We start from the raw sequence: 21,246 nt of genomic DNA on the forward strand, positions 1-21,246 counted from the left end.
GATTAGCCTAGTGAGCCGCAGCGCCGGCGAACTATGTGTTTCAAAAACATGAAATGCATCCAATGGAACTGGCTAGCAGGGCTCAGTCCCACACGGAAATGTCTGATCAGGTCCCTCTGTGACAGGAGCACTGACTCTTAAGCTTCCTGGCACACATGGAGAATCTCCTGTTTCCCTTTGTTCACGTGTGCATCGCAACTGGGGAACACTTAGTGATCTTACTTCAATCACTGTAAATTTTACCTGTTAACTATTTGCAGGGATTACCAATGATCGGTAATTTGATTGAAACATACTGTTTTAAAGGAAACAGTATCCATGATGGTGAATGCAATAAATAGTATATGAATTGTTCTCCTCTCTTCTATTTTTGGTAGGTGTCATGTACCATTGCTCAGACTATTAAAGAAACATGATGACTCATACAAGAATATAGTTTCTGCTTAGTAACATGGTAATTATATTTGTGTCTAGTAAGCTAATGGGACTTCATTAACTAGAGCAACAATTAAGAACCACCTAGGACCTCAGTTCATAGAGCCATGCCTCTCAGAAGAGGACTCTTTAATCACACAAGTTCATATACAATTGCTATCACTAGGGGCTTTGAACCAATTGTGTCCCCTCTTGGGGACTATGACCACACTGCCATTTGTGAGCTGGGTGGGAACACCCCAAATCTCAAATTTTATTATCCGTCTGAAACTTTTCCTTTCTTGTAGGCTTTCACATATATACTGCTGGAGTCCCACACACCTAGACACACACTTTCAGTTGAGGATATATGCAGGAGACCCAGTTGCACATTACATGCTTCAATATACATGAGCCAAATCCACTTAAAAGAGACAGCTTAAGAAAGGTTGCTCCCAGTTGGTCAGATTCAAATGACCACCATCACTGTTGCCCATCAGTGATAAGGGCAATGGCTTGTTTAGCCTGAATCCATCTCGATAATTGTAGAAATGGCATTTTAAAATATATCATACATGTATGAAAAATTTTAGCCACTTGGGGTTGGGAAGTCAGAGTTGATTTAAAGAAGGCAAAGGCTGGGAGCAAGCCATGTCATTCTCTGGGACACTTTGGGTCAAATCATGCCTACATCACAACATGCCTTCAACCACAAGATAGAGATACTCAAAGGCCAAAAGCCAGCAAGCAGAGGTGCAACCACTGTGGACCTTGGAAGATGCAAAGTGTTGCAGTAACTTCTCGCAGTTGGATCATTTCAATAATACCAAACTGACAGGAAGCCACCTCTCTTTGTACACATCTACTCAAGAAATCACAGATGATCTGACTTTGGAAAGAGTTCCAGACGCATACACACACACACACACACACACACAGAGTTACAAACACAAACACGTGACAGTGATTACAACCACAGAAAAAAAGCAACTCTTGAAAAGAACAAGGAGGCATCTAAATAGTGTGTTTTCAACGACACTGTCTTATAGAATATATTATTGAAAAACTATGCCAGAAATATTAACCCAAAAAGTTAAAAAGAAATTAAAACCACTGACAATGGTTTAGTCATGCTTCATGCAACACAAAACAACAGCAAAACAGGGCGGGGTCACGTGGTGAAAGTTGAGAGACTTTCTATGAAGAAATATGCCCAAACACACTAGGGAAGAACAGTCACGAGTTTGTCCCAATAAACAGTACTCATTCAGCAAGCCAAGTGTGATCACCTGGCAATTTAGTGGCAGTGTTGGAAGTCTTACTGAGCACTGCCCAAGAAATAAAATACTTCAAATGAGATCAGTAAAAATAAGTGTAAAGAAAAACAGAAGTGTAAGGGCTTGGTCTCTGTTTTGTGGATAAAAGGACATGAACTCTGCTCAACCCAAGGAGGAAGGAGTGACTGGGAACATGGGTGTGAGATGCAGACAATATGGCATCAGAGTCAGGGGACACCAAGACACATCAGGACGGCACAGAAACAGACACAAAGGGCTGGAGGGACGCATCCTCCTTTTCAGCTTTGATGGTGTTTGTTCCCACATTGGTGCCATGACTGAAAACAGGATTGTGCCTTCCCCCCGTTTCTTTAGGTTTCCTGCAAAGAAGTTAGTGCGTCGTTCTAGAGAACCCACAAGTCAAACAAGAACAGCAATAGACTACGTTCACTTTTCTGTACTCCACTTGGATGGAGGTGTACATATATGTATATAATTTACATATTATATACATATATACACACTAGACAAGGGCTGAGATTATATACAGGTAGATATATAATCTCTCTCTTCTTGAGTTCGTGGCAAATGGTTAGTCCTGTGGTTAGGAGTGAAGAGAGAGGATGGAGGCAGGAAGGAAAGTTAACGGCGAGGGCATACCGCTTTCGGCTTCTGCAAAACGACAAGAAAAGAATTGAAAATCAAACAATTCGATAATAAATTGACTGACACCAGAAGGAAAGAAGGAGTAAAAACCTTTGTTTCAAGTCATTTGAAGGAGGCATGTGAAAACAAGGTTTTCAGCAAGGCATGAAAACAATACTATGGGGGCAATCCAACAGCAGAAGAGGGAGCTAAACACAGGTCAAGGCAAGGGTCCACCAGGGAAGGGGATGGGAAAGGAAATGAGACATTTTTCAATGAAGAAAGGTATTCACATCATTATCTCGGGAAGGACCAAATAATCACATAATCTTTCACATGGTACTTCTGTTTGGGAATCCCTGTGTTTGCTTATGGGCATGATCTGCATTCCCTCAAATACACTTTTTTCCACAAGAACCAGTGTGCTTCCACACTTGAGACCAAGCCACATTTGAGAACTACAGCTGGCCAATGCACAAGAAAGCCAAAAAAAAAAAAAGGCCAAAAAATATCTTTTTGCCCTTTTAAAAAATATATACCAAACTCTCTATGTCTACAAATTTGACTTTGTTGAAAACATCTCAGATTCAGGAATCAGAGGATCCAGCATTAAAAAAAGAAAAAGAAAAAAAAAAAAGGCTTTGTCTTCAATGAGAGCTCTAGGTTCATTTTCTCAGATGGATGCTGAGCCGAGAATAGCTGCTCGTTCTCCGGAAGTGTTAGTTCAAAGATAGGGGTGCAGTCTCCTGCCTTGAAATTATTCCAGTGTGGTCAAAAAACACAGTTTAGCATCAGCATCATCTGCATCATGACACTTTTTTGAAGAGATACACAAAGGCGGTAAAGAACACTGAACCACTGCAAGGTTGACTAATCTGGCAACACGAAGATTATCATTTGCAAAAATGCAGGAGACACCATTCCCCTACACAGGTGCACTGAGAATCGGCACAAACGTGGGCTAACGGTAATCCCAGAAAAGTCCACTTCATCTGTTGAACAGCAAATAGCCAGGACTCTCATGGTGTCTTGCAAATGATATTCTTCACTTTGCCAACACAAGAAAGAGCAACGCGTATCCATATACGTATCTGTTCACAGCCATGGTCACGTTCTACATGTCACCAAATCTACCATTTAGTTTTCCATGTGGTGGATTTGGATTTTTTGAAATAGCTTAACCTTTTGATCAGATTGGCTTTATGAGCAATCTGATCTGGTAGTTAAGGCAACAGAAAACATTGGATTGACTTGCTTCCAATCCAGCGTTGTTGTAGTCGGTCAGAGACACAGGCTGTACATTTGGAAGTCTGGCTTGATTCATTCACCCAGACCATGAAAAACCCTTAAATGATGAGAGCAGGAGGCCTCTAGTCCTGCCCTGCACCGTGCTGTGATTTAGGCGTGTGCTGGAGGGGGTGCTGCACTCAGTACTTGCACATCTGCGGGAACCAATGATTCACTATAGAAGGAACAAACGATGGACGCCACTTCAGAGGACAAAAGCGTGAACCTCTTTCAAGGAGCTCCCTTTCATCCAAAACTGTTGATAAGGACTGGGGAGCAAAGATCACCCTGGTTTTTATATGACACACGCAGTACCCCCTCGACAGAATTCGTTCTTCATGTGCAGCTCCCCTCTTCCAGAGGTGAACTCATATATTGACTGGGGTGTTATCTATTCCACCAGACCCAGTCCCCCAGCAGTCTGATCTGCACGTAATTAAGTGCAAAATAAATAAATAAATAAATGGAGAGCTCCTGCCTCAGAGCCCTGCTCTCCTGGCTAATTTGCACTGCAGCTGATATTCCGCCACCCGGATTTCGGCTGCACCAGGAGAAGCACATATGGTGCACGATAGGCTGCGTGTAATTTGGCTATCAGGAGAGCCGGTGTCTCCCATCACGGCTGTACCGCAGGCCTTCTGGAAACAAGGCCGTAGCCCACCTGCTTTTTGTTCACAGCAGTAATGCAGGGTTTTCGGATGAGGTCTGTGCCCCGTTTGACACTTAGAGGGTGGCATGGGTGGGTGGAGACACTTGGATGGCTCAGCTCTCTCTTCTGGGAAAATCCTCTCAAAAGCCCAGGGGGCTTGAGACACCAGGCTGGTCTGGGATAGAAGCTGCAGCATTGGGCAGAGCAAGCCTTCTAGGGTGGGACAGGTGTTTTTGCACTGTGTTCCAAGCCAGAATGTGCCAGAAAGAAGTGGACCGAACATTCTCTGAGCCCACTCTCACACCATAAACCTCAGCTGGACACTGGGTGGGTCGCACCAACTTACCGGCTCTCTCGGTTGGCAGACTTGTACTCAATGGCTATCATAAGGAGCTTGAGCTTCACAAAACACAGCCTGCAACGAGACAGAAAGGCCTCCCAGTCACTGCTTCTGAACACCTAGTCACACAACAAACCCTCTTATGGCCTCTCCATCTCCTAATGCAGTCGTTATCCAAGGGAGCCCCACTCCGCGGCTGCTATGCCAAAGGCAGGGCTGGGACGACCGCCCCCTGTCTTCCCCATTAAACCTGCTTGCTTGCACGTGAGAAGGTGCTAGATGTTCACAGTGCCAACTGCACTCAGGATGTCTAGACACAGGCCCCAAGCAGGGATCTGTGCCTGGGGACTTAGGCTGGGCCAGATTCATTAGTTACTTGGTCAGGTAGTAAAATGCTAACTGCAGGGGGAGGGAGGGATTTGGAGCAGCTGGACCTGCTATTTGGAGTGCATTTCGGTCTTTTGTGCAAATGGCTCATATTGTTGTTGCGAGCAGACCCCTGTGTGCATGGAATGATGGTAATAATACTTAGCCTCTGTGTAAGTGCCCACCGCCTGACAATGGCCTCGTCATTCCTGGCTCCATCCAAGCTGTCTTACCTCGTCTGCCGGGTGCTCCTGACTGTGGGCCAGCTTGTGTGGCCTCCATGCCTACCCTGGGCCGCCTTTTCCCCAGATGCTTTTTCCTCTCCCCTCCCAGGCCACAGCACAGCTACGGCTCCAGGCAGTAGGTCTTCCCCAGCTCAGCCCCCGTAAGAGGCTGAGTTCTCAGGACTAACCGGCGCCGTGTCTGTCATGGCCCTGTGGAGCCCTCAGCCAGCTTTCCACCAGCTGTGCATGTTCCCTACTGTTTGCTGTGTCAAAACTTTTCCTCCTTTACCACAGCAACTTCTTTGAGTTCTGTTGGAGTTTTGGTTCTACTAAACTCACAGGAGGCGCAGTTAAATATTTTTGCCTAAAGATGTTCAGGGTGGTGTTATTTATACACAGTAGGAAAACTGAAAACAACCTAAATGTCCAATAATTAAAAGTGTGGTTAAATAAAGTGTGGTGCAATAGGGTGTCAGCATACAAGATGACTTTTCAAAAAACACTTCAAGATGTAAGGCCAACAAAATAATATATAAAAAGATATAAACACGTAAAAGTAATTTCACAGTTAAATGAAAACATATATACTCCCAGAAATAAATGTTCACATAAACAAAAAGACTTATATATGTTACAGATTCTAATGGTCATTATCATTTGTGTCTTAAGGACTCTCTAAATCATAAAACATTGGTTAGCCAACGGATTGAACACTGAGCTGAAGTCATTGAGTCCCAGCATCGTAAAGGGATGAGGTGAAGGGGCAGGGCCTTTCTGGGTGGTGGTATCTAATCCGCACAACATCCCTAGGATGCTGTTACCCCAGTTATGCAGACTTTTACTAATAGCTCCATTTCATAGGTGATGATACTAAAGCTCTGAAGGCCTATTTCACTCGCCTAGAGTCTCTAGTTAATACCTAGCAGGAGATACGTCGTCTTCTTCAGTCAAGCCTATTTTGCATTGGGAGAGACAAGTAATAAGCAAACGTAAAAGTGGAAAACACTAACTCTCCAGATGATGGCAAGCGCTGGCAGAACAAAACCACCTGTGAGGACAGAGAGTGACTGGGAAGGGGGATTTCCAGGTGATGACCTAGGAGGATCACTCTAAGGATGCAGAGGGCACCCTGGGCATGATGAGACGGTGCAGGCAGTGGGGAGACGGGAGGAAGGAGCTTTCTAGGGAGTAGATAGGGCAAGTGCAAAGGTCCCGCGGTGGAAGGGAGTTCTGAGGGTGTGAGGATGAGCACTAAAGCCAGCAGAGCTGGAGCTGAGGAGCAAAGTTGAGAGTGGCAGTGCGTAGATCAGAGAGTGAGGCAAGAGAAGCAAGGTGATGAGCACTCGGCTTGCCACAGCGAGGGGTCTGCAGTTTATCCCTGAAGAATGGGTGGGCTTCAGTTGCTTTTAAATACAGAAGTGACATAATCCGACGTGCTGGTCATGGAGATGTGTTGTTTCCCAGGAAGATGCTGGTGAAGGGGAAGGAGTCCAACTTGCCGTCCCTACCTGTGAGGTCGTGATGCCCTAGCACTGCCTTCAACACACAGATAGCAAAAGATCACCCAGGCTTATTGGGGTTCTCCCCATGATTTGCAGGTTTTCTGGTGCTTGGCAGCAGAGGCTGATGACCTGAGCTTTGCTGTAGCTTTCTTGCAGCTTGTTGAAACACCAACACACAGATCCAAGTGCAGGTAGGAAAAATGCCCTTCTTACTGTATGTACCAGAGAGCACAGCTAAACCTACCCTGGATGAGACTTACTTCTGGAGCTTAAATTGCTTAAAAAATCAGATAGCTTATGCAATGTTTATTGAACCAAATTATCAGATTAATTAACAGCTTTCTAATGTAAATAGTAGCTAAAAGCCAAAAACTCAAGGAGAAGGTTGGCCTTAAATTATCATGGATTATCCAATGGGCAATTGTGCTGGTATCTCATGAGCAATGACCAATCCAATCTGGGATGGTGGTAGTTCATGGAATCAAAGACTTTGAATGCTCTTTTGGGGATGTAATCCTACTTTGAGAAGGGAAGAAACAGTTCGTAGTCCTGGTGAATTACGCCTTCCTAGCCACTCTGATGCCATTAACCAATTGAATTTAGGAAGAAAGGAACTTCCTATTGCAGGACAGTCAACACGACCCTGTACTTTCCTTAATATTTACGGGGCAGGGAGGGAGGGAACTCAGTCTTCTTCCACTTTTTTTTAATTTAACCTTTTAAATTTTTTTGTACTTATATGAAGGGAACACATTTCATGTCTTTCTTCTTTTTAAACCATTTCAGTATATTTTCATCTTCATTGACACAGAAGAGTTATATATATTTATGGGGTAGAATGCAATACTTTGATAGCATAATGAGACTTCTCACCCTACCCTCTTCTAGTTTTAAACCCATAACTTTGCAACTTCCAAATCCACACTTCGGATGAGTCAGAACTACCTTACAGAGGCTTCATGTTAAAACTTCCTTTGGTCCAAAACAAACTGTAGCTCACGGGCCAAGGTGAGGTGCAATGAGGAGATGGACAGGAGGGAGAAACAAAGTGGATATGGGGAACAGTGACAGGCGTGGGTGTTCCGTCTCAGGCCCTTCCAGACGGGGGGCCTGCCCTTCTTACACATTGACAAACTGAGACCCAAAGGAGAGGAAGCAACTGGCTCGAGTTCAAATGACGTCTTCACAGGCAAGGCAAACGTGAAGATCAAGTCTCGGTGCCTGCACAGTGGGAATGGGGTGCTTACTGCTCAAGCCCACTATGCAGACACAGTCTCTGGTCTAGGCCATGTTTTTAAAAATAGAACCCAGATACCAATAGGTGATGTCACATAAAAACTGCCTGTTCAGCTATCCTTAAAAATCACAGTAGAGGCCAGCGCCGCAGCTCACTAGGCTAATCCTCTGCCTGTGGCACCAGCACCCCGGGTTCTAGTCCCGGTTGGGGCGCCGGATTCTGTCCCAGTTGCTTCTCTTCCAGTCCAGCTCTCTGCTGTGGCCCAGGAAGGCAGTGGAGGATGGCCTAGCCCCTTGGGCCCTGTACCCGCATGGGAGACCAGGAGGAAGCACCTGGCCCCTGGCTTCGGATCAGCACAGTGTGCCGGCTGTAGTGGCCATTTGGGGGGTGAACCAACGGGAGGAAGACCTCTCTCTCCCTCTCTCTCTCTCTCTCTGTCAAAAATAAAAAATCACAGTAGAACCACATCGCATGAGGCTAAGAGGAATGGAAGCTGAAAGCACTCTAGTATATTCTCTACTGGTGCTGTCTCCCTCTGATGGGACAGTCCCCACCACCACCAAGTGGCTCAGGTCTCACTCTTCCCTTTCCATAGCCAAATTCCTGCCCCTCTATAGGCCTCTGAGCCTTACTCCTCACTTTAATGGGTACCCTGTGGATATTGGCAAAACACAAATCTTGAATAATAAGCCACGGCTGAAACCTGAAGCAGAACCGTGGCTCCTCCGTGAGCGCTCAGATTGTACTTCTTTGTAGCATCCTGCCGCTAGGAGCTGGCCAATGTCAGGATCCGAGGCTGAAGGCTGCTGCAGAGGCGCTGCCTCACCTGAGGGGGGGGGGGTGTCCAGGGGAAAAGAGCAGCCCAGAGAGTTGACGGGGAGCCTGGGTGGCAGTCACTTGTTTACTCGTCTCTCTTCCCTCTAAGCGCTTCTCCAGCGTGGGATGCAAGCTTGACCTCCTTGGCCTTTTCGCAAAGGAAAAAGAGTAAGTTTTCAATAAAGGCTGTATAAGTGGATGCATGAATGAGCTGGGGGCAGGTTTCCAAGAAGTGTCAGAGAAACCTACATAGAGAAGGCCTGGAAGTGAGTTTCCGATTCTGAAATGAGACGCTTTTAACTTGTCCCATAGGCTAGAAGCAGACAGATCAGAAAAGAAGGATGAAATAGCAATGATACACTCTGGGAGTCTAATTGTTGCCTCTGATCCACTAGGCCATGGTGCAATTCCAGTTCTGAGACGCAGACAAGCAACGTATCCTTGGGATCTTGTAGAGATCCTGTTACAAGGAACATAGTCTCAAGACTATACCTCTCGAATATCCGAAATTTGTATTCTACAGTTAATTACTTACTTGTACCATTCAACACTTTTTTCTTTCTTTTTGGTAAAATGGTATGGGCATCAGCCACCTAAGGTTTGCTGTCACTCTTGTGGCTTGATGAAGGCTGCAGTGCTTCAGTGGCACAGGATCAGCAAGCTGGGCCAGGATCAAGTCAGGTGCAAGGAAGAAGCAAGGACGCCTTCCCAAAGTGTTGAATAAACAAGCAGCCCTAGGTTAGCAAGAAGTTAATTCTTGGTTTCTAAAATAAAATGCCCCAATATGTCCAATGCAGGAAGTAGTCACTGGTTACAAAAATAATTACAGGGGAATAGAAATGACTCCTATTTTTCAAGGAAAAAATGCCACTTGTCACAAAAAGGTCTTAAACCAGCAATCTGCAATAAAACTGTTGTAATAACAAGTTAGATTGCTTTCCTGATAATTATTAAGTAGAGGCCTACCACATTTGACAATGACATTATACAAAGCTTTTTTAAAAAAAAAATTTTTACTGCCAGCATCATCTGTTAACTACAGTAGTTTCAACCCAGATGTTCCTGAACAAAGGCTCTTAAGAATTAGAGTCCAACTGTTTCTACCTACCCAGAGGGAAATAAATTGTTCTTGCCATTAAATCACCCCTCTTTGCCTGGAAAGATTGCTTTCGGGTGTGAATTAAGCATGGAAACCTGTCATAGCGTTTGCACCTTCTAATGTGTTTGAGAAGAGTGGGCAAAGGCGAGGTGGACGCTGCTGAAGATGACTGGCCCCACGAGGGAGTGGATGAGGGCAGAAGAGGTGGCCTCTATGATGTCCTTCCAAACCTGGCCCCACCCTGGGCCACCAGCCCCTCTCCAGCTCTCCGAGGGCCCCTGCGAAGGCCAGGCTGATTCACCTCATCAGAGTAGCTGCAGTGTACACACTGCACGCTGGGAATCCAGGTCTTCAGGATCAAGGGGCTAAAATGGAAAATATTCACATGCAGGAACTCTGATTTAAAATGATAGGTTCTCAGGATGGAAACATCCAGTTAAAGAAAACCCCAAACATCAGGACTTGTAAGACTCAGCACCAAGAAAATGCAGTGATTTAAAATCCTCATGGCGATCTTGTTAAGATTCCATTTCCCCATGGCTGTGTAAGGCTGGAGTGGGATGACCTGAGAACACCCCATCAAACACACACTCACACACACATGCACACACTCACACCTTCACACACCTCATAGACACTCCCTCACACACACACACTCATACACCTCACACACACTCCTTCAAACACATACACACGCACTCACGCATCCACACTCACACACATGCACACACACCTTCACACAGTCATACACACACCTCGCAGACACTCCCTCACAAACACACATACACACTCACACACATACTCATACACACACCTCCCACACACTCCCTCACACACATACACACACACTCACACACATATATTCTCTGTCTCTGTCACACATACACAGAGTATTTCTACCGGCACCTGAGACATCTGAGTCCAAAACTCATTACATCCTCTGATGCAGACAAATGTGTAACAAAAGCATTTTTAGAAATCTCTGCTATCATTTTTTTTTTTTTTGACAGGCAGAGTGGACAGTGAGAGAGAGAGAGAGAGAGAAAGGTCTTCCTTTGCCGTTGGTTCACCCTCCAATGGCCGCCGCGGCCGGCGCGCTGCGGCCGGCGCACCGCGCTGATCTGAAGGCAGGAGCCAGGAGCCAGGTGCTTTTCCTGGTCTCCCATGGGGTGCAGGGCCCAAGCACCTGGGCCATCCTCCACTGCACTCCCTGGCCACAGCAGAGGGCTGGCCTGGAAGAGGGGCAACCGGGACAGAATCCGGCGCCCCGACCGGGACTAGAACCCGGTGTGCCGGCGCCGCTAGGCGGAGGATTAGCCTATTGAGCCGCGGCGCCGGCCCTCTGCTATCATTTTGAATCACATCCATAAAATGCTTGTCCTCATATGCAGCACTGAGTCATGGTGCTAACAACTGCCCCAGGTCCAACCAGATTCCCTCCCTGACCCCCTGCAGGAGTCAATGCACCTGCCACAGCCTCTGTAGCCTGCCATTCAGAACTTCAGTAGCATTTATGGTCGTTGGCTTATTCACTAGCAAAAGGAAGAGAACAGGTCACCTAAGCTAGAAATAATCATCCATATTGAGCTCATATCTCTGCTCATCTACGTGCAGCCCGAATGGCAAAACTCCCCAAATAACTGCCTACATAGAGCTAGTTCTGGCAGGGAAAATGGTTGTTTTTTTTTTTTTTTTTTTTTTTCCAAGATGAGATCTGAGCTTCCCTGTAAATTCTCTTAAAATGTTCACTTCTGCAGCCAGGTTAAAGCAATCTACCACGGACCAATTCGGTCTGGGTGGCTTCTCTCTGTCCAGATTCAGAACTTTCTCTAAAAAGTAATGATTTCACAGAGCTCGCGCCAAACTAGCCATAGCTTTCACTGGGCAAAATTAACTTAGTTTCCTTCAGAGGCTTCTTTTGAAAGATCTGTCCAAGCAAAGCACCACAGGATGTCAGCAGGATTTTCTGGGCTTTAGGGGCACTGACGCAGGTAGCCGGTGGAGGGGACGGAGAAGCCCCACCACCTGTACTGTCTTAAATGGGCACAGCAGCGTCCGCACTTGAGCCTGCACTTGTGGACAGAACACCTGCCCTTCAGCACAGCTGAGGAAGAGGGGACTGGCATTCCCCAGGCAGGAAACAGTCCCCATCACATCTGAATTTTAACAGCTCCATCAGCTGCGAAGGGACAGAGGCACACCATATTTTAAATACATCTTTTGTCCTAATCCCCTCTGAGCGGTAAAACCTGATGCAATTAAGCTTTTATATTTTGCAAGTGATGAATGGCTGACTAATGGGCTCGCTGTGAGGTTCAGAACCAGGAGCAGTGTTCTTGTGGCAGCTCGGCTGCTGAACCTGTGGTTTTCTCCAGGTCCTCCGCGTCCAACCCCTCCTCCCTCTGCCCTCACTGTCCTGTGGCGGAGGGGCAGGGGAGCACATCCTCACTTCAGCGAGGTCTCCCAAGAAAACCCCCAATGTGTCTCTCCCGTCCACAGGGGAACCCTTTAATCAGCTCTCATTCAAACACCCACAGAGACTACAGTGTTAAGAGAGTTCTGTGTGATACTGCAGTGTGGCCCAGGCTCCTGAGTCTGCACTCAGAATACCTACTTCCCTCTTTATCTCCTATCTAAATCCAGTCGCCTTACAAGGGGCAGCTCAAACGCCACCTCTTCCAGGAAGTCTCCCTGCTCACCTGCAGCTTTCCCCATAACTCGAAGCAGCTGTGCTCCAGTTCTGTGCACCCATCAACGACTTTTCAGTGGGCGCTAGGTCTCCCTGGGGATGAGTTTTACTTCCTTAACCACACTACAAACTCTGAAGGTAGATCCTGTAGGGAAACAGAGTCCTTTATCTGGCATTTAAAACTGTAGGTGCAGCAGGGTAAGCTGCAGTCTGGGACTCCCACCACCCATGTGGGAGCGCCCGGGATCATGTCCTGGCTCTTCTGCCTTCAACAGAGCTTCCTGCTAATGTACCTGGGAGGCAGTGGAAGATGGCCCAGCTTGTGGGGAGCAACTCGGATTAGACTGTTACTGGAATTAAGATTTATTCTATGCATCTGCTCGCCCACAATATGGCACTGGGAGAGGAGTAACAACTTCTACGCAGCTGCCTCTCGCCAACTTGAGTGATGACCTGCAGGAGCTGATCCTGCTCCTGATTTGGAGGAGAGCAGCGTACTCGGCGTGTGGGTAGCAGAGTTGGGATTGGTGGAAGAGGACTATAAAGGAGGAGAGAGACGGCATGCACCAGGAACATCTAAAGGGAACATCTGAGCAGCCCCTGAGAGAGCCGGCCGGCGGTGTGCCACTCCCCCGCGGAAGTGGGGAAAGTGGCAGGGGGAACCGCCCTTCCACGGAGGTGGAAGGGTCGGTAGCCAACCCGGGAAGAACCAGCAGCAAACCCAGGGAGGGCCGAGCAGACAAAAGAACAGCGCAGGGTCTAGTGTCGTTCCTCCACGAAGAGGGGGAGCGACATAATGGTGCCGTGACTCGGATATGAAGCCTAGGCAGGGTTTAGTGTCATTCCCCCACGAAGAGGGGGAGCTGTTGTGGGCACTTGGAGAGTAACCAGTGGATGGAAGATCTATCCCTGTTCTTCCCTCTCACTCTCTGTCACTCTGCCTTTCAAATAAAGAAACAAATAGATCTTTAAGAAACAAAACTATCTTCCATGTGCATAACTTTGATCCAGTCTAATCATAGTTTTCTGTGGAATAGCACAAACCTGCACAAGCTGCAAAGATCCCAAGTTCATCAAATATCTGGTCAACTCCCTGATGCCTGACCGACCGAGAAGCTCCTGAAGTAGAAGAGCAAACAGAACGTGGAGATGCTACAGTGTCATTCTTTCTAGGTGCTGCTGTCATATTTGACAGGGAGGCTGAGTGGTGGCAAAAAATGGAGAGGTGGGAGAAAGGGAAAAGGATGCTGATTCACTGTAAGAGATAACGTTCCTCCTTGTTTCAGAGGTGAGGCAACCAGGCTAAGCCCAAGTCCAAGGTCAGGCAGTTGGTAACTGAGGGAGGTGCCTAGAAAGCAAACACCTTGCTCCAAGTCATAGACCCCAGGTCTCTGTGATTCTACGGCTCACGTCCCATGCATCCCACTGCACCCTGTTGTGGGAACCCCTCGTTATGGGACCCTGTAGAGGCAAACAGGGTCTCTTGCTTCCTGCAGGCTTGGTGCTGGCCACTGCTGCTTCCCCAGTCACCTACCGAGGCAGGCGGGCAGTGGTCTGCTAGTGCAGAGAACACAGGGGATGGCACCCTCTCGTCTCCTTCCGGCCCCAAAGCTCCTGTGCCTTAGTGTTTCTGGCCCACAGACTCAGGAACCAGCCAGCTGTGCAAAACCAAGGGACGCTATTCAGAGCTGCTGGTTGTCAAAGAGAGCATCCTAAAGGAATCCCAGCGATGATGCAGGACACGCCACCCATGGCCTCCAGCAAGGCCGAGATGTGCTGTCCTCACTTCCCTGTCCTCTCCAACCAGATTCCTAGAGCAAAGCCGACCTGGCTCACAAACCCCACATCTTTCACTGTACTGATGTGGATTAGGCATGGGGGGACAGGGGAGCAGCCAGGGGTCTGCTTGGCATGGCAGACAGCAGCCTCAGCCTTCTATGCCTCTGCAGAGTACTCTGCGTGAAGAAGGACTGATGGGAGGATTCTCACTCAAAGGCCCCCGTGTTCACGCTGGCTTGAAGAGGTGGCCCGCCCATGACTGGATGATTAGGCTACCATCAGGAAGAAACATTCCAATGACGGAGCCCAAAGTGAGAATGAGTGGTTGTTCCAGAGCGTGGGGTGAGGGAGGGGTTCCTAGCCCCCAGACTTTGAATTTGAACCACCTGGCTTACTTATTTAAACATTTGCAGGTGGCCGGTGCCGTGGCTCACTAGGCTAATCCTCCGCCTTGCGGCGCCAGCACACCAGATTCTAGTCCCGGTCGGGGCGCCGGATTCTGTCCCGGTTGCCCCTTTTCCAGGCCAGCTCTCTGCTGTGGCCCGGGAGTGCAGTGGAGGATGGCCCAAGTCCTTGGGCCCTGCACCTGCATGGGAGACCAGGAGAAGCACCTGGCTCCTGCCTTCAGATCAGCGCGGTGTGCTGGCCGCAGCAGCTATTGGAGGGTGAACCAACGGCAAAAGGAAGACCTTTCTCTCTGTCTCTCTCTCTCACACTATCCACTCTGCCTGTCCAAAAAAAATAAAATAAAATAAACAACAACCACATTTGCAGGCCTTCAGGCCTTTCCCCGAATATTAGTATCTGGAGATACAGCCTAGATGTCACTGCATTTACTAAGCTCCTGAGGACTCTCTTAACCAGCCAGCCTTCAAACAGCACCCACACCAAGTCATTCCCAGTCATACAAGGCCCCACACTGGAATCCTGGCTCTGTGACTTGTCTGGCTTTGGAAGGGGTACCTATGTCACCTTGTTTATAAAACAGGGACATTGATATACACATGTTGGGATTGTTGTGGGTAAGTGAGAAAACGTAGACAAAAGGTTAGAGATAAGTTTGCATTTTGTCGAAATTAGCTTCTGTTCTTGGGATGAAGCACCGAATTGTGGGATACACACACGGAGCAGCCGAAAGGCTGGTGCAGAGATGTCAAAGCAGACAGATGATGGAGGTCTCACCCTGGACGAGAGGGAGTGTCTCCTCCTCGAGATTTTTAAAGAGCTAGCATTCAGGTTGCGTGTGTAGGGACGGGGTGGGAGGGTGTCCTCCTGCCCTTCCTGCCTCTCTTCCACCCCAGTCCTATTCTCTTGGAAGATGACCTTGACTTTCGCCCATGTATCCTGAACTCTTATCTTTTCCTAGAATGACTCCCAGCTTCTGAGCCACCTTTTAAGCTCTGCTGTGAGGAGCCCGTCCCCTGCAAGCGGACATTCTGCCAGCCTAGGGGAAGAGCAAATTTATTTCTTTTCGTGCTTGAAGACATTACTGGCTGCATGTTGTTTTAGTGCAGTGCATAATTACAGAAACCACTCTGAAAATCTGTATATTTTATCTGTGCTTTATTACACCCAGAATATTCCCCGATTCTTTTTCTTCTCCATGAACCAGCTTAAAATATATTTTGGCGTCCTTTATGTCATCTTGAAATTGAATAGCCAATTCTTACTGTAATGAAAATACTTATGCGCCAGCCCGGTGATATACAACACTACACTCTAATTACGGCTGTGCTTTAATTAACCTGAATTGAAGAGTGTTATCATTAAACTGCTGGTAACTTTGAGTTATGGCTTTTCTTTAATTTAAAGTAGAAAACACAGATAATTAAGCCCCCAGATAATCAAATGCTTGAGGAGAGCTTCAATGTTTTGGGATGTTCCTAAATCTCATTAAATGTCCTTTCTTTATTGATTATTTCTACCTCTGCTGTATCATTGTATTAAACGAATAATAGCATGGAGTTGGACACACTCTCACTCACATCAGAAGTTGGGCTCTTTCTGGTTTTTTTTTTTTTTTTTTTTTTTTTTTTGCTATTTCAGAAGCTTTTACTGAATTAACGCTAAATTCCCTGATAAATCAGGTCTGGAGAATTTTCTCCTCTTTGGAACATGTTCTAAATACACAAACCGATTAAAGGAAATAGTCAAGGCAGCCACTCATGCCCAGGTCTTGAGCTGCTCCTGAAGGCAATGGAGTTTCACACTGCCAATGGCCTGCGTTGGCAAGCTTGCAGGTACATGCGCCAGGCGGGGGATACAGACACAAATCTGGGCTGATTTAAGATGTGAGGGGGTGAAGGACAGCCCTAACCCCTTGGACACAGTAAACTGGAGCCAGTTAAGTTCCTGAGAAAAATCAGGTTTCGTGTGGCCACATCATACCTTTAGGGGAGGCCAGGAGTCTGGTATCATGTGAAATATTATTGTTTTGAAATACTAGTAACTAGATCTTAAGAAATCAAACACTGTGGGTCAACTATGTGAGTCCAAAGCACCCTGCAAGGTATCCTCAGTCAGAGCCTCTACTGGGAGCAGTCCTAACCCTTCTAGTTGACTTAAAATGAACAGACTCAGTTCCCAGCCACAAAATAAGAAGAGGGAGAAAGCAGAAAGAATCGGGGGGCATTGGAAGGCACAGTCATGTTAGACATCAAAGCAAGACAACCCTCGGAAAATCAACAGCTGAGGATGGGGGCTAATGCCTGGGACATCCCACTCTGCCCTTGCTGGCATTGGCAGCTCTGCTGCGTACTCAGAGCCACCCCCACATTGGATACAAGAGACCTCAACTGCATTTTTAGTACCAGCTTCTGTTTTAAGCACCAACTTCCCCCGGGGTTTCTATCCTAGGCAGGGCAAGCTCCAAGGAAGAGAAATCCCGCGGGACAGCCTCAGTGTTCCAAGACCCAAGGCCTCTGCATGGTTAACTTCTTTCCCTGGCAGAAAGAGAAATTGCTTTCAAAGAAAGGAACACATGGGAGTGACAATAGGGCATCCATTTGCAGAAAATAACTCCTTCTGAATCAATTACCTATTCACTTTTCCAGTCCATTTAGCATTTAAACTTTTGCTTAGAGACAGGGCGAGAAATTTCAGTAAACAGCCGAACCATTTTGGATTGCTGAGGGTCTGGGCCCAGGGACTGGCAGAGTGCACCCGCTGTGTTCACTGACAGGAGTCTCCAGGTAAACACAGAGCAACCAAGTGCTCCGTTCCCTCCTCTCCCTGCTCTATACAGAACAGAACACGTGAACCGGAGAGCGAGAGCCCTCAGGACTAACCTCCCCTTTGCCGTAAAGGGCACTTGCTTTCGTCTCAATACCTTTGGATCTTTTTTTCCAGAAGGTGGATTTTGTCTGTGCGCTGGCAGGGAGCAGAGGGAATGGCTTCTCTTCCTCAAATAGGTTCTCAGATTTCTCTGTTTCCGACCAGTTTTCATCAGTGAGACAGCATTTATCAAAGCCTTTGTTAAGGTGTCAATGGATCAGGCTTTCTGTTTCACCATTTTCAGGAAGTTTGCATTTTAATAGAAGACAAAGCCCCCGTCTGGGATAAACCCAACACCTGAGATTCTAAGCGGGGATCAGACACCACCATGCGTCACACTGGCCACCTGGAGCTCCTGAGGTCATCGGCCATCAGGGGTCACCGATTCTACTGGGAAGGGACACAGCAGCCTGGGGCTGCCCTTTGCTCTGATCACGCTGCTGAGCCAGTTAGGAGAAACTCAGCCTTGCTGCTATTACACCATGGCAGCTGTCCACTTGGGACTAGATTGCTAAGGGCTTGTTCAAGTCTTCCTTCTCTATATTTGGGACCACAGGTCCTCAGAAAAAGGTGAAAACACTCTGAGTTTATTTCAGTAGCTTCTTCAATATCTCTAGGATCTGACTTGAATGGGAGACAGATTAAAATTCCTTTCATCAAGCGGTGGCAGGATTTGGTGCTGCTTTATTAGAATCAGACAGACATGGGCTCATGCCACCATCCTTACAGGTGTCCACATCACAGGAGCAAGGCTCAAGAAACGCAGGGTAACTACTGTTCATGTTACTAGAAACAAGGGTCCATGCCCAAGATTCTCAGGCCTGGAGGGAAAAGCAGGGCCAACAGAGATCCTTAAGGCCAAGACAATGGTATAACGCCTTGCTGTCCTGCTCATTGCAAAGAGCTAAACACAAAGAGTGCCTTTGGACATTGCCAAGTGTCCCGAGTGTTCTGAAAAGAAGGGGGCGGTTTTCCTGCAAGGGGCACATAAGACATCCCTGGGAGCCAAAGAGCGTCTAGTTAGTGGTCACTTACTCACAAACAGTAGGGAAGGACAGACCCACGAAGGCACTGGACAGATACTCTGTGTACATTTCATTTGAGACTCCTTCCAAGTAATACTTCTGCCACGTGTCTTCCTCGATCTAGGAGAAGAACACAGGGAGAGGTTTAAAACAGAATGGTGGGCTGTGAGGGGCACCTTGAGTCAGACCCTCTGGCCAGCAAATGAAGGGGCTAGTCAGGTGATGGTGGTCACCGTCAGCACCTAGGAACGCAACCACAGCACGCCACACCCAAGGGAGCTGCCAATGACACTTAATTCACAGACCTGAGGTTCAGGGCCTCGAAAGCACTCTGGGAGCTCAGGGACGTCATGGGTCTCCTGCAGGAAGGCAGGTCTCTGCCTCCCCAGGGAACCCAGGCCACAGCCTCCCAGACTTCATTTCCAGCGGGGACTCAAGTAAGACAAAGAGGAGAGGAAGCCACCCAGCCAACAGGAAGTGGCTCTGCAGAATTTCTTGTGCTGATCTGGAATTAAAAGGCATCTTGCCTGTAGCCCCATCAGTCAATCAACTGGGAAAAATACAACACCCGGATTCGAAAGACACAGGGCCACTGCAGGACAGGGCACGAGTGCCCATCTGCAAAAGGTCTTCAAAGAGTTCACAGAAAATGCAGCATGTTTTCTTTTCACTCCAGTTTTCCATGAACCTTCTGAAAAACCACTTGTATTTGGTGACACTCTGGCACACAGAAACCAGAAAGAAAAATATCTGGAAACCAACGGATCACTCCTCTGTAGCCCTTATGCTATTTGCCAGTTTGCACTGGTCCTGGGTCATTAGATGCTGTGGATTGGTCCCACTGGTTGGAGCTGCTTCTAATCTACTCTCACAAGCTAGACATGAGCTCTGCAAGGCTGCTGGCAATGGCTTGGTGATCTCTAAGTTAGTCCTCTCAGAGTGAAGTCTCCAAAATAAAAAGTTACTCAACCATTTCTATTGTGAAACAACATCTTTTTAAAAATTAATTGCAATGTGTCTAGCAAAGCACAAATCTTTTAATTTCCCCAAATCATAAGATCTCATTTTTTTTCAAATGAAAAATATTCTTGATTTACAAGCAAAGGTCACTAATTCTAACTAATTTGAAGAAAGTCTATTTTACATTATTAAATTTTTTGAAATATAGAATATTTGAGGAACAATATTACCTCCATTTGTTTTCTAAGTAAATAGGATACTAGATGAGACATTGCTAGTTATAAATCTTATACTAGGGCTTTATTGGAAAATACTCATAGTATTCCTGAAGTGGAAGAATTCTTATTCTTTTAGCAGACATGTATTTTATAAAGTGTTTGTAGGTTCTAACTTAACTATCTCTTTGAAACTTACTTATTCATTTTAATTTATTTGAAAGGCAGAGAGAAAAAGATGAGATGGACATAGAGAGATCTTCTACCTTTTGGTTCACTGGCCAGAGTTGGGCCAGGCTGGAGCCAGGAGCCTGGAACTCAACCCATGTCCCCTATGCCGGTGGCAGGAACTCAAGTACTTGAGCCATCCCCTGATGACTCCCAGGCTGTGCGTTAGCAGGAAGCTGGCATTAGAAGCAGAGCTGAGACCTGAACCCAGGCACGCCAATACAGGATGCAGGGTATCCCAAGAAGTATCTTAACTACTGTGCCAAATGCCCACCCTTGAACCTTGATCATTATTATTGGTTATTGGTGGTAGTCCTCAATTAATATGCCTTTAATAGTATTTCTTTGCATTATGGTCAGTGTTCTCATATCTCTGTCTTAATGAACCTACTCTTTGGAGAAAATTTTATTCTAATCACTAATCATTTAAATATAAGGAAACAGGTTATTCAGATTTCTTTGAATACTGAAATTCAGAGAAAAATGTTTCACTGGTCCATTCAGTCAGTAAATTTCTGCCGAGTATATTTTGTATGTTTATATTTGTTCTAGTTGCTGATTAAGTCTTATTTTAAACTGGCATTAATTTCCCCATATTTTTCTCTTTGCTGGGAAAAGCATCAGATCTCTCTAGCTAAGGTATATCTCACAGGTAGAACTGACTATTATGGATTTTTCCACATCTCCTTTCCTGCAAGTTTGCTTTTGTGGTTAATTAGAAATGCCTGGGAACTACAAGTCAAGTAACCAGAAAACTGTGCAGAACATTCTGCAAAGCAAACTTTCTCTTCTGTCTCCATATGTGGATTCTCGGATGGTATCTGCAACACTGTGTTAGTAGCACTGAATCAACTGTATAAATACAGCTGCTGGTGGCTCCACAAAACATTAAAAATACAGTTACTATATGATTAACATTTCCAATCCTAGAATACAAACAAAAGACTCAGAAATAAGGAATATTTGTACACTCATGCTCATAGCAGCACTGGTCATAACAGCCAAGTGTTCACAGGCAGGAGAATGGCTAAAAGTGTGGTGTATACAAACAAGGGAAGATTATTCAGCCTTAAAAAGGAAGGAAATTCTAACACATGCTACAGCATGGATGAACCCTGAAGGCATTACCCTAAGCGAAACAACTAAATCACAAAAAAAGACAAATATTTTAGGATTCCATTTGTATGAGGTTCCTAGAAAAGTCAAATCCATTAAATTAGA

General features: G+C 46.5%; 1 protein-coding gene across 23 annotated transcripts in view; it reads right to left on the reverse strand.

The window, feature by feature from the left end:
• The window catches only part of KCNMA1 (potassium calcium-activated channel subfamily M alpha 1), a 783,049-nt gene that overhangs the window by 159,998 nt on the left and 601,805 nt on the right, over nt 1–21,246 (reverse strand). For 13 of the 23 annotated variants that reach the window (XM_051823037.3, XM_051823035.3, XM_051823041.3 and 10 more), the window contains 2 exon segments: nt 18,633–18,742; nt 4,619–4,687 (listed from right to left, as the gene is read on the reverse strand). In XM_051823037.3, the coding sequence (XP_051678997.1) occupies nt 4,619–4,687; nt 18,633–18,742 (179 nt within the window). 23 annotated transcript variants of the gene reach the window in all.

Source organism: Oryctolagus cuniculus, chromosome 15 (assembly GCF_051225735.1).
Source record: "Oryctolagus cuniculus isolate XC-2025 breed Fujian yellow rabbit chromosome 15, ASM5122573v1, whole genome shotgun sequence".
In the NCBI taxonomy this organism is placed as follows: Eukaryota; Metazoa; Chordata; class Mammalia; order Lagomorpha; family Leporidae; genus Oryctolagus; species Oryctolagus cuniculus.